Source organism: Stegastes partitus, unplaced genomic scaffold (assembly GCF_000690725.1).
Source record: "Stegastes partitus isolate 25-593 unplaced genomic scaffold, Stegastes_partitus-1.0.2 Scaffold1783, whole genome shotgun sequence".
Classification (NCBI taxonomy): Eukaryota; Metazoa; Chordata; class Actinopteri; family Pomacentridae; genus Stegastes; species Stegastes partitus.
In genome coordinates this window covers 122178-136237 of record NW_007579514.1, presented here as the reverse complement: position 1 = coordinate 136237, position 14060 = coordinate 122178, and the positions used below count along the sequence as shown (strand labels likewise).

The 14060-nt window shown below is 40.4% G+C and overlaps 2 protein-coding genes across 2 annotated transcripts; one reads left to right on the top strand and one right to left on the bottom strand.

Moving 5' to 3' along the window:
* Positions 1–113: 113 nt before the first annotated feature.
* Positions 114–1071, top strand: LOC103372587 (lamin-A-like; the record flags this gene model as incomplete). Its single annotated transcript, XM_008302269.1, has 3 exons — positions 114–270; positions 594–793; positions 943–1071. Coding segments are annotated over 3 exons (412 nt in total), but the record flags the coding sequence as incomplete, so codon positions are not given.
* Positions 1072–7131: 6060 nt separating this feature from the next.
* selenos (selenoprotein S) lies at positions 7132–13489 on the bottom strand. The gene is made up of 6 exons (XM_008302265.1): positions 13224–13489; positions 12641–12772; positions 11854–11960; positions 11673–11762; positions 8750–8819; positions 7132–7769 (listed from the first exon to the last, which is right to left on the bottom strand). The coding sequence occupies exons 1-6, from the start codon at positions 13324–13326 to the stop codon at positions 7690–7692; spliced, it is 582 nt and encodes a 193-aa protein (XP_008300487.1). The 5' UTR covers positions 13327–13489; the 3' UTR covers positions 7132–7689.
* Positions 13490–14060: the final 571 nt, after the last annotated feature.

Sequence of the window (14060 nt, the reverse complement as noted above, 5' to 3'; positions counted from 1 at the left end):
TTGACCAAGGTAACATTAAACATGCAGGTATTTGAATACAGTTTGGCATGAGAAAAAAAAAATAGCCAAATGGCTTTCTGTAGAGCATGCAATTATGCTCAACTGTCTTTTAGGGAGCAGAAGAAGGACGGTGATCTGGAGAATGCATTGGCTCATGGGAGATACCTTGAGGCTGCTCTGAATTCCAAGGCTGCTGCACACACCAAGCTGCTGTCTGAGACGAAGAGGCTGAACAATAAAATCACTGACCTGCAGAGCCAACTAGAAAAGGTATCCACTACTGCTACATCCTTACATTCAAGGACATACAGGATCACATTTCTGCAAATATTTTGATACCTTTTCATGAGATAACACTGAAGAAATGTGTCACCTGCATGATTTAGCAGCTTATGGGTTGCTAAAGTCTTTTTGTTGAGCTAACTCTTTGACCATAAACAAAGATTCTCTTGCTTTGGATAATGTTTGTAAATTGAATATTTGTCTGAGTTTGTGTATAGCTTTAATGTTCTATGTCCAGGCAGTTATGATGATGAAATGTTGATTGCTGGTCACATTGTCTTGATGTTGTCCATCCTTCTTGTCTCTGTCAGAAAATAGGCCACTGTCAGGAGCTGGAGCGAACTCTGGACAGGGAGCGGGAGGGTTGGCAGCAGAAATGCAGTCAGAAGGAGCAGGAGCAGCAGAAAATGAGAAGTCAGCTGCAAGAATATCAGGACCTGCTCGGTGACCAGTTAGCTCTTGATGTGGAGATCAATACTTACAGGAAGATGCTGGAGGTGGAGGAACAGCGGTATGGCTGTGATCCATTGACATAAAGCAACAGTTTTTCAACATATCCCCCAGCTTACCATCTGCTCTCATAAATCCATAGCACTGTTCTTGAATGTTGTATGTCTGATACTCTTGCTCTCAGTAAAGTGTTGATCACTTTTTTCTCAGGTTGATGCTGTGCCCCAGCCCCTCCCAGCACAATGGCCTACCTCAGAGCAGATGAACACAGCAGAAGAGAAAAAAACAGAAATGTGAGGTAGCCCCTGGCTGGCTGTCTGTCATGCATGAATTATTAAAAGTTTAAGCATTTTCTAAAGATGGTTTTACTACTGCAAAATGACAATTAATGTCAGATTGGGTTTTTGTCAATATCCATTATTTTGAGCAACAGTTCCAAAATGCATGTGAATGTAACACTACAGGTGAAAATGGTGAATGATTTTAACTAATTGACATATTACAGTGAAACTCCCCCCATTGATTACTAACATGAGAACAGGCATTTGTTGTACTGCATGTTTTCAGAAATGTGTGTGCGTGTTTGTCAGTGGCGGGCCGTACATTTTACTCCGAGGCCTTCAGTGGCGTCCTACCTGAATCAAACCACCTCTTAACAGTCATGACGCCATGGCGATAGAAACCATCAGTATTAGGCAGAAAGGCAGCATAACATGACGTTGCATTGCAGACAAGTATCTTGTGTAGTGAGAATAAATGGCATTTCTAAAGCAAGAAACACAGTTAAACAATTCTCCATTAACTGCAGCCACAGCTGCACCATGTACATCACATCAGGGTTCTCACCATGTTAAAAGAAAAACTTCAACATCAACATCATTAACCTAGACTTTCACAGGTTTACACTTATTGACAACTGTCTGTTGCCCACAATTACCACCCTGCCCCAGTTTGCCATGCCTGCCTCTAACTGCATGGTCAGCGCTATTCCAACTGTTCCATGATGGTAACTGATTAAATGTGATGTTTGGCTTTCCTTAGGATCTGTCTAAGGAGGCTGCCATGTGAGTCCTTGTACATCTACAGTTCTGCCTCATAAACCTGGACCAAATGCTCAGGATACACTACTGCTACTGCTGTCTGGATCCAGTGTCTCAACAAGCTATTATAAGACTGACATGTTTGATTTTTTTCCTAATTGAAATGTCACTGCTGATCCAACCCAAGTGCAGACACTAGTGAGGACGGGGAAACCAGACACAAAGTGAAGGTGTATTTTTTTTGTTTGTTTTGTTTTAAACAAAGTTTGAACTCCAAGGTGAATACTATGCACAAGGATCAACAAACAAACCAAACTAACCAAGCTAAATAAAAGGCTAGGCTAACGAGCAACAAATCTATCAGGGAAAACACAGGAAACTAACTACCGAAAGGACCGGGAGACAGGACAGAAAACTAACCAAGACCAGGTGTGTGTGTGTATATAACTGGGCAAGTAAATTACCAGGAATGACTGAGTTTTTAGAGGAAATTCACAAAACACAAGTCAAACTTGGCTGATAAATCAGGGCTGGAAAAGGGCAGACAGGAATCTTGTGAGAATCTGCAGCAGGCAGGAGATCCAGGTGGCAAGTTCAGAATGAATCTGGCAGAGAGCAAAACCGGACCAGGCAACGAGTGATCAAAAGTGATTCCAGGGAGACGAACAGAGGAGAAGGCTGAGAACCAGTCAAGGTAAGGTTTGTAGATTGCCGATTAGTGATGGGACATACTGTGCCGAGGCCGAGGTTTGTTGAGAAACCCAAGAAGTCCTTTATGAAGCGGGTGTCGAGGCTTGCTTCGTTAGGAGGCGAGTGACGTTACTGATGATGTAGAAGCCTCGCTGGTTTAGGAAGTGGTTTGAGTGTTGGTATGATTTACCAACAGTCAAACCACCAAACCTTTACATATGTAAAGCACAATGAATCCTGCAAAATATGGGCGATTCATTGGGTAATGTTGGGGTTTAACCAATTTGCCTGTGACATAGAGGAACTTGTTTTCATGGAGCCTGCTAACAGGAGCAGGACTTCCCCTGTATGGCAACACTTTGAGCTGATCTCTTCCAATAATATACCTGTATATAATAAAATGTGTTTCAACTATAATATTCACATGTAAAAGGGTTTTCTCCAAAGCCAGGGAGGCCATTTCTAAAAAGAGAAACTGACTGCGTCCAAGCGTAGTGAAAAAAATATTGTTTCTTAAAAAATGAATAAAGTCACTCTCACCCCAGTGTTCATCGCTGTCCCATCTTTTGAAAACACTGCAACAGTTTTAACATAAACGTCTCATGTCCTGTTGGATATATTTAAACACTGAAATCATAATGGCAAGTTTTGTCGACATTAACGGACCTCTGTTACCCACACATTAATCAAAAACAGATTAAATAAATGAATGAAAAACATAAAATGAAATTAAGGTGTTATTTCTAACACTCATGCAACACAGCAGAGTCCAGTCTATATGCAGGAAAGAGTTGGATGGAAGTTTCTGCAGAATGAGTTAGAGGGTTGATTTACCCAAATTATACCCTGAAAACATCTGTTTGCTATACCCGCTTTATCTTGTAGTTGAGGGGGCTGGAGCCTAGCTGACACTGGGTGAGAGGTCGGGTACATCCTGGACAGGACACCGGTTCATCCCAAGGCCAATGCAACAAGACAGACAACCATGCATACCTACACTTGCAGCCAATTTAGAATCACCAGTTAACCTATCAGGCATGTCTTTGAACTGTTCAAGGGAACCAGCGCAACTATGCAGGCAAAGGTAGAACATGCAAACTACACACAGAAAGACCCCAGCTGACCAGTAGGTTTGAACTCAGAACCTTCTTACTGGGAGGTGACCACTATGCCCCCCAAAAAAACATTTTGGAAAATTTTCACTTCTTCCTGAGGTTTGGCCATGCAAATAGTTTGGGTTCTACTTTTTACATTGCCCTGTGAGATGTCTAACAATGGTCCAATACACTAAAGAAGAATGAAATGAATTAATGATGCTGACAGCACTGAAAAAATCTGCTATTATCACTCTTCACAAACAGCATCCTGGTTTCTCAGGATAGGTAAAAATCCCTGTCATGCATAGTTTGTGCCTAAAAACAGATTTGAAAAATAAATATAAATAAAAATGCCTTCTATTTTACTCTCAATACAAATACAATCCAAACTGGTGCATGATTTCTTTGTCTCCCTCTTACTGGAATGCTGCCACTTGTGTTCAAAAGCTACCGCTACTGTAAAGAAGAATACAGAGACTTTTTATTAAGCATCATCATCAGGTACGAATTTGCATTAATCCAAAACTTGGTTAGCAGTACGCATAAAGTATAGCTGAAGCTGAGACAAATGTCATTCTTTTTTTTTGAACATTTGGTCATAAATAATACACATCAAAACAAATCCTAAAAACACAGCTTGCACAGAATCCATGGAATCTTTGTGTCGTAGGAACATTTGCAATAAAGCAAATTTAATATTTCCTGATAGCTGTTGAACACATCCAGAGAATTAGGTCAACTCCTACCATGGTCCATCTCCTAACTGAGGGTACCTAATGGTTGCCACATGGGCTCCTCTGTGACTCTGTAGTAGGTGATGTAGTCAGATTGTTTAAAGGTTGTTGGCTGTTCTAAAGATTTTATTCATCCATATGCACATAATGATTATGGTGCATTTGTTTGACAGTCTCCTGTTTGCCTCATGATACTGGTGTCTGCTTGGCTGAGGTTTGCGATGCCAAGTTTGTCTGCCTTTGTGTAATTTAGATGCTGCCGATCCCTCTCAAGTCTGTGTAGTTACACCTTCATACCAATGTCTCCACTAGAGGCAGCAGTCACTTTGTCAAAAATGCAGTCTCATGGCCAGAAGGGGCAACTATATCCCTCTACTGAGGGCCTGTAGTTTTTTTTTGTTGTATATTTTTCTTTCTTTCATTGGGTAGATTTGGTTGTTTAGTTTGAGTTCTCCCTATTAATTGTACATCTTCTCCCGTTTCAGAAGCTGCGTGCCTACAGTGATGGTGTCTTCTTCCTGGGTGCTGTGTTGTCAAACCCTGGTTTTGAACCTTTACGAGTGTGTGTGTGTATGTGTGTGTTATTGTGTGTGTTCACATGGGGTGACTTTTCCCTGGGATACCCTCCTCACTCACTGACACACCTACCCGTAGGTAAGCCCACCTTCAATCCGGTTCACTCCCTCCCCGTTTTACCTGAGTAATTGTAATAAATAAAGTAACCTAATTGTTAATTCACAGAACCATGCCTCCTGCTTTGTTTTATAATCAACCTGTGTGCTTCTCTAGTTGTTGCAAGAGGTTGAACCATTCCTTGGGGGAAATTCCCAAGGTGGCGTTGTCAGCAACCGCTTAGTCATCGAGTAGGTTTATACCAGCTCTTGCTCCAAGTGCCACCACACCTTTATCCTACTCTCTACGCCACATATGCTTACAAGTGGAGTGAAATTGTCACAGTAGAAGGTTGCCATGGACATGAGTGAATTAGTTAGTTAGTTCATTAGTTTTGCGATAACTTGTGTGCTGTGAATTACCGGACAAAGTGATGCAAAACAGCTTTTGCCCTGATATTTATCATATTTAAACATATTCTGAAGCAAAATCAGTGTTGTTTCCAGTATTGTGACATAGTGTATGCTCAAATCCCCAGACACAACAAAGGTTCAAACAGCTTTTGCCTTCCTATGTATGATATTTGAACACATTTTGAAGCAAAAATGTGATTTCAAAAAATAGCATTGCTGTTTTTTATGCTGCTCCTAAACAGTGTTTCACAGTCTGAAACATCCAGTTTTATGACATCGTGTGTCCTCTGAATTCCCAGACTCAGACTGTCGGTCACTTTCACCGATTTGTGTTTTCAACTTCCTGTCAAACAGTGCCGCCTCTTTCAAATCCACAACGTGTCTTACTGTTATCACAACTTTTCTTTAACACCCCCAAGTTTGTTAGTCCTACAAAATGCAATAAAATGGTTTTCCCAGTATTGGACCTTAACTGAATTCAAAAGAATTTATTCTAAGTTTATAATGTTGTCTGTACTGTTTTTAGTGGTGTTGTTGGTCCTTTGTATATTTTTACTGAAAAGCCCAACCAGGGACGGGAGCTAAAAATAACCATAATGCTATACACTCTATATGCAATACATCAGATGTTTTTTATGTAAAAATGCATGGTCCCTGATCAAATAAATAAATAAACAAATCGTGCAGCTCATCCAGGATGGCACATCAGTGCGAGCTGTGGCAAGAAGGTTTGCTGTGTCTCTCAGCACAGTGTCCAGAGTCTGGATGAGATACCAGGAGACAGGCCAGTACACCAGGAGATGTGGAGGGGGCTGTAGGAGGGCAACAACCCAGCAGCAGGGCGCTACCTCCTCCTTTGTGCAGGAGGATCAAGAGGAGCACTGCCAGAGCTGCAGAATGACCTCCAGCAGCCACTAACATGCATGTTTCTGCTCAAACTGTCAGAAACAGATTCCATGAGGGTGGTATGAGGGTCTGACATCCATCAGTGGGGCTTGTGCTTTCAGCCCAGCACCGTGCAGGGTGATTGGCATTTTCTTTGGAGGGCTGCACAGCCCTCCATGTGCTAGCCAGAGGTACCCTGACTGCCATTTGGTACTGGATTAGATCCTCAGACCCATTGTGAGACCATATGCTGGTGCAGAGGGCCCTGAGTTCCCTCTGATACATGACAACGCTAGGCCTCACATGGCTCAAGTGTATCAGCAGTTCCTGCATGATGAAGGCATTGATGCTATGGACTGGCCTGCCCGTTCCCCAGACCTCAATCCAATTCAGCAGATCAGTGACTTCATGTCTCATTCCATCCACCAACCACCACAGACTGTCCAGGAATTGACTGATGCTTTAATCTAGGGTCGCCCCCCGCAGCCCTAGTGAGGATTAAGCGGTGTATAGATAATGGATGAATGGATGGATTTTTCTGTTATTTTCATCGCAATGCATTCCACAATGTAATAAATGAAGTTTTTCAACTGGAATATTTCGTCCATTCATTGAGATCTAGGATGTTATTTTAGTGTTCCCTTTATTTTTTTGAACAGTGTATTATTTCTGCAGATTCAGGCATAATTTTGCAGGTATTTCATTTTATCTTGAATATTTGAGGAGAAGGACCAATAGGGAGAGTGTTAGTCCATCTTTTGCATGTATGTGTGTTTACCAACTACACAGCAGATCATTTAACTATCACTGATAATACACCACACACTCACGTACTTCCAGTCTTGGTGTGTTCTGTGACTGACTCATTTTGTTTTGAACATGTAAATGACTTCTTGATGTGACGTTTTGTGCACTAATAAAGTTACAGTAAAGTTTAGGAAGTTTTATTAAGAGCTGCATGTACCTTTACACTGATTTCAGTTGCTTTCAGTTTCCCAGCTGGACAATTTAAAACTCCTGGTGATGATCTTTATTGCATAAAATATGCGTAACAACAGACATAGCCACCATAATTTACAATATATCAAATCATTTTAACTACAATCATCCATGTGCTAATTCTTATAATTGAAATCGTCCACCTGCTACAGATGCTGCAGTAATATAAACTCTGAAGCTATTGTGGCACACATTGATGAACTTAATAACAATATTTAAAATAAACACTGACTGTGAAATTCATCAGCCAAACCTCCTGGTTATATACCATTTACAGGAATGACTTCATGACAAGCTTTCAAATGTACAAAGCATTTACCAATCAGAAGTGGAGTCAGGGATTCTACTCCACTACACTTGTTGTTGAATATCTCCTTATGGTCCGATAGCTTAGTGACATCATCAGCTTGGTTCACTCAGGCAGTGTGCTGTCATGCTGTTAGAGGTCAAAGGTCCCAACGACCTTTGTCTCTAACCTTCTTTAGCCTCATCCACCAGATGACGGCCCTCTTCTGCCAGATCTGAAGGAGCAGGAGCCTCCTCCCTGTCCAGTCAGGGGATTGTAGTCTGAAACAAACAGAAGAAAAGAATGCAGAAAACTGGTACAGGTCTCACACACAGGATACGCCTTCTGTCAACCAAACTACACAGAAGAATTTATGTTTAGAGATGCAAGACAGCGGAGAAGACAAAGCGATCATGGTCACGTGTGGCTCAAGGACCTGGTGGACAAACCACAGCTAGCAGCTACATCTACAACGGAAACTTGGGGTTTTCTTAGACTGCACGACATATTTGTCATTATTGGGAAGAACAAACAAGTTGTGTTGAATTAAGAAGCAGAGTAACATGTGCTTATTAACAGTGACTGCCAACCTAATGCCAAGTCTCACTGAGACATTGCTGGTAGGTGTATTCATAAGTTCAACAGAGTACACTTCTGATCACACCCATCACTGACTTTTGTCGATGGTCAGCCGTATTAAAAAAGTATAGCAGGCATGAACAGCCTGCAATATATTCCACATTAACACCCACCAAATATTCAACCTCTTGAGCTCTTGGCTGTTTTGTAAAAGCTATACATGACAGAAAACCTAACCAAGTTTAGTCAGCAACAACTGCAAAACTGCATGGTCAAAATAAACGACCATGGGCTCCATTTATAAGAAACACTTGGTCAACTTTAAAAATGTAAAAACTCTCCTTATCACCAAGACAGAATGAGATTGAAACATTTCAAAAGTTGTCATTTTACCTCTGCCAACTGAACACTGTAGATTAGTAAGTAAATAACATGCTTGTAACAATGACTCAGTGGCACTGATTTCATTGACCCTTCTTGGTGCAATTCATTTAAACAACCAATGCTACCTTTCATTTTAATCACAGTCGTACTCGGTAGCCTCCTCGGTGAATGTGCCATGTTTAGCAACCTTCCAGTACCAGACGCATTTGCAACAGATAAAGGGCCTCCATGGTGAAAGGAGCTAAAGCCTCAGTATGAGCTGACTGGGTAGCTCATGTCTAGTGAAGTAAGTACATACCTGCACTGCGAAGTGGCTTCTTGTCCGTCTTTGGTTTCAGCACTGATGATGAGCTGGCTTCTTCAGTGCTCTGCAGTGATGTACATTAATTACACATTAGGGGAACATGGCGATACGACATTCAAACCATAATCAAACTATTGTATGTGTAAGTAGTTAGCCCTGGTTAACAATTACAACATCTGATCTATTTGACTTTATATTCTAAAGTAGTTTAATTTTTCATTTTTCAAGCAAAAACAATTGTTTGATTTTCTATGCAAAAACAAAAACAAAACAATCTCAGAGACTAAACAGATCTTAAACATGCTCAGACCAAATATTATCTAGTCTCAGTCTAGTTTAGACTAAGAACACTCAACTGGCAATTCAACTTGCAAAACACAAGGTGATTTTTATTGTTTTGGTAAATCAATTCAAAATATTACAGGGAGTAATCAGAAGCAAGAAGGACACAGCATATGTTAGATGAAGAGTGAAACATGACAGGCTGCAGAGCTCCACCTCAACAAGCTATCCTACTCATTTTACTGTGTGCTGCTGTGTGGAAATTTCATATGCAGCACAAAATCAGATCGCTTCTTTAGTTCAATATGAGTTTGTTTGGCTTCTGTAAATAGATACATCAACTGCTCATCTGTTCTGAAACAGTGGCAGCTCTAAGGTAAGGTTTCTGTAGTATTGAACCACACTTGCTATTAACACAGGTGTTAATAAGCAGGACCTAAATCGAAAGTATTATAATTTTCATTGACATTAAGAGTGTATCCACAATACGACCAGGCGGGGGCAGCACAAGCCATCTCACAGATTTCGATGAAACTTGGCCAGTTTGAAGGGGTCTATCCAAAACTACTTCAGACTAAGTTTCAGCCCATGTTTTTTTTTTTGTTTGTTTTTTGTTTTTTAACTAAAATGACCAAAAATCGCCTAAAAAAATTGGTCAGAAGTATAAAGCTTTACTGCTATAACAATTCCGCCAAATCTTTTCATATTTTCAGTGAATGTTATCCTACCCAAGGAAAATTTATCGTCAATGTTTCATTCTCCTACAACTAGTTCTTATCACACAAACCATGTCAGCCAAGACCACCCCGCTCACCCAATAGTTAATTGTTAAAACACCCAAAGTTTAGGCCAAAATATCTCCAATGTTGGAGCGTACTTCAAAAAAACAAGCATACCATCTAAAAGGTGGGACTTCATGCTAACATTATCTGCAAAAAAATCTTTGGGCACTCACTGAATTATTCTACAGGAGGACTGCAGACACGTCTTCCACCACAGGTTACCTGCTTCAATTTTTTTATTATTATTATTATTATTATAATGTGCTGATCCTGTAGTTATGGCACAGGAACAGACAGAAAATGCAGCAAAATGGTTGCACACTATAAACTTATGAAAGAGAACCATTCTGAAAGCCTTTGTTTGTCCTTAGCCATGAAAATAAGAATCGGTGGCTTAATAATGACCTCTACTATTGTATAAGTGAACTACGTGACGGGACTCACTCTTCACTAAGTCAAACCAGGAGTCATAGAACACTATCAAAATGCTTACTTTGTCTGTATTTGAAATGTTGGTATGATTGTATAATAAAATTTGCTTTTGTTCGTCCAAAAAAGGAATGATACATTTGCCTGAAACTTGCACGCCTGAAATTGCATCTTAATACAGAAAACTTCTGTAATTAGGATTAGCAATGCTCTGGACCATTTTGTCTGAAAATGTGGATGATGCAGTTAAAAATCTTTGTGTCGTCCTGAACACCTCTTTGAATTTTAATAATAAAGTCAACATTGTTGTGATGGCTCAGAAAAGTCAGTTCAGAACCACTGGTAAACTGAATCTCTGTTTATCTTACATTGACCTCTTGGAAACAGTTATCCACACTTTTATGTCTCCTGGCTGTAAGTTAGTTCACCACACAGCAACCAAACTCTAACTTGTACAAAGAAAACCCATAACCGGAATCCCTCATCTGATTCATGCACTGGTAATTTCTGGTTATAGTTTGAGCATTGGTTTTAAACGACCTTCATGGTTTTCCCAATACATTAATGATATATTAACTTTGTTTTCGGCCCCTAGGCCACTTAAGCCATCATCGTAAATACAGCTTGGAGCCCCCCACTCACACCTCAAAACCAAAGGCGATAGGGCTTTTTGGTTATAGCACCCAGACTACAGTTTACTGTTGCACATTAAATTCCATCCCACCATTGACAATATTAAATCAAAATTATAGACTTCCCTTTATTTTTCTTCTTGAGGCTGAGCAAGTCATGTTCTTTTTTATTGCCCTAGTGTTTTGTACTGATCTGTTGCCTGATTTTTTTTGATTCCTCGTTCAATCTTTCACCTTTCTTTTGACTTGCCTTTTATAGTTTTAACTGTTTTAAATCTTGCCAATATGCTCTACCTTGGCTTTCCTGTTTGTGTTAATGTCGTAACATGTGTTACACTCAAGTTTTTTGGGGGAATACTTTTCATTTCCTTCATGCACTTATTTACTACTATTGCGTGGCGTTTGCTCTATGTCTTCTTTCCCCCACAGTTAGTGCTTTTTGCTCTCTTCTCTCTCTGTGCTGTTCTGGGGATTACCTCTGGCTCAAGAGCTTCATGTTTCAGATGTGTGATAAATGGCCTCACCAATCTTGCCAGTATTTATTGTTCTCTCTGCTATCATTGTGTCTGTCTGCTCTTTCTTCTCCCTAGCTGCTTGACAAAGACTGCTACCTTTTCTCCAAGGGAATCTTTGGGAAAAAGCTTGTGTGGACACCAGCTGTTCTTTTTTTTTAAAGCATAAAATAAGCCCATTTTTATTTGAAACTGATTTGAAATGTTAATGTAATTGTAAAAAGCATCCATTAGCACGACAAAGTTATTGATGTTGTATATGACTGAACTTTAAACTCACCTGAGAAAATTTGGCAGCTCCTTTGTAACTCTTTCCCTGCTGCATACTCTCCCATTCCTCTATTTTCTGCCTCCTCTTCTCTTCTTCTTGCTGTCAACAACACATTCAACACTGTATTCAAGTCTGACACCACGGACAGACAATCATCTTACTTTCAAACATTTTAACGTCACTACTGCACCTGTTTCTGTTTCTCTCTAAAGACCGCTGCTTTGGCATCAAGCTCCTCTTGCATCTTTCTCCGGGCAGCTTCCATGGCCTCTTGTCTTTTTGCCACTAATACAGCATCTTTATTTAGAAAAATGTAATGCATGATTTTTTAGAACTCATTAACAGTTTAATTAATTTATGAAGAAAAGCTGAAAATATTTTGTAGTTTAAAGCTTGTCAGCAGATGAAAGTATGACGTGCTCTAAAATGTGCTGGTCGACGCTGTGTGGACTTAATAGCACACAGTGGACCAACACTAGCGGATGACATGGTACCCCAAGTCATCACAGACTGCAAAAACGTCACACTGGACTTCAACCACCTTGGGTGCAAAATTGACTTTTATCTGAAAAGCAGACGTTTAGCACAGTCGAGCTGTTTTTCTCCTTCGTCCTTCATGTTAGTATTCTTTACAAACTGCATTTGCACCAAACTTTGGTTAACTGCAATTTTGCACAAACACTTTGGTTCACTTTAAACATGCTCTTTTACACGTATCTATAGTTGCACATAGAAGCTAAACATTTTCCCTCCATAACCTGTTGCCCTTGTTCATATGCACGTGTTTAAACACTTCTAGAGATGCGCTAACACTGGCAATCTATTCCTTCTATGAGTTCACATTTTTGGCCCATGAAGCTGATTCTGATGGTTCATCCCCCATACTATGTTCAAAATGGACATGTCTACAATATGATTTTCCTGATCTAACTTTTGTTGTGGTGAATTTGTAGCAGGTATGTAAGGCTACTGCTGACCTTGTGGCGTTTGTGGATCAGAGCTGCGTCCTCTCTGGGCGGATCTCCTCTTGCTCAGATGCTGGACCAGCAGGTAGGTCACCACAGTCACAGCCAGCAGGTACCAGCCATACTGGCTCAAGAGCTCCCCTACTGTGTGTGTGTGTGTGTGTGTGTGTGTGTGTGTGTGTGTGTGTGTGTGTGTGTGGAGGGGGGAAAACACAAGCAGGAAAATAGAACTTAAATAGAGTATAAAGTAACGAGTATATGTTGTTAAACGACATGTTGTAGAATTCAGACCCAAGAATGAAAGCAGACATTTATAGTAATAATAATAATAATAATAATATGCCTCTCTATATATTTTTTAGCATTACATTTATTATGTATTGTACTTAGTTTTGGTTCGTTAAAAGTGAGCAAAGCTTCATTTTATCATCTGCTTAAAAAAAAAACAGCAAGACAATCTACACTGGAAATACGATAAGTCTCAACTGTGTTTCAAAATTGTCTCCAACTAAAACCAGGAAATGGTTCCAAGTCTTTAAAGACATTTTCAAATAACGTTAATCTAACATTGGGTAATTGTTTCGTGTCAAGTTACCAGTGAGAGCTAGGGAAGTCACATCCTGGTTTGCAAGCGGCACCTTCTCCGGCCGATAAGGCGAACCTTCGTCATGAACGTCTTCGATCACCACATCATCCATTTCACTTAAATAAACGTTCCCGAATTAAGGCACCAAGAACTAACGTGTACCGTGCTGGATAGCAGACGTTGTTGCTCTTAAAGTTACTTGTTGTGGAGTAGACACCTCCCTGCGTCCACCATCTTTGCTCGGCCTGGCCAGCTACAATGCATCAAGGATGACGTGTTGGCTGGATGATGCACGTAGACGCGGTGCGTCAACACGGCCGCCATATTGGTACATAGGAAGCCACGCCCCCTAGGGCCGGATGGTTTGTGAACACGGAAGGTCTGTATGTGGAGGGCTGGATCACAGCCAGACTGTGTCAGGTGGCTCGACCAAATAACCACGATGGTTCTAATCAACTTTTTTTCGTCAACTCAGGTTTTCTGCTTTAAACTCTGTGCGCGTTCACACAAAAAGAGGCGTTTATTTATTAACGTGACTCTTCTTCTGTAAAAAATAAATTAAAAAAACGATCGTGTTCAGCTGCTTCACGTTGTTTTAATGGAGAAACAGGAGGAATAGAAAAATATGACGGTAAAAAGCGCTGCTATTACAAATGGTAAAACTGTTAAACGTGCGTAATATTTTTATTTTACCGATCGATGCAGCCGCTTATTTCTGACAGCTGCGCGTTAGGGCTGTTAAAACTTTACATTTCATATATTCAAACATGATCTTGTATTGAAGTGCATTTAGGTCTAGCACCGTTCCACAATGCAGGATGTTGCTTTTATTTTTTTACCAAATCA

Bases quoted from the DNA above. Each gene is read 5' to 3' on its own strand.
- selenos (XM_008302265.1), bottom strand. From the start codon at position 13,326: ATGGATGATGTGGTGATCGAAGACGTTCATGACGAAGGTTCGCCTTAT. The intron at 12,773-13,223 runs GTAACTTGACAC...ACACACACACAG, and splicing joins GACTTCCCTAGCTCTCACTG to TAGGGGAGCTCTTGAGCCAG. The intron at 11,961-12,640 runs GTCAGCAGTAGC...TTCTAAATAAAG, and splicing joins TGATCCACAAACGCCACAAG to ATGCTGTATTAGTGGCAAAA.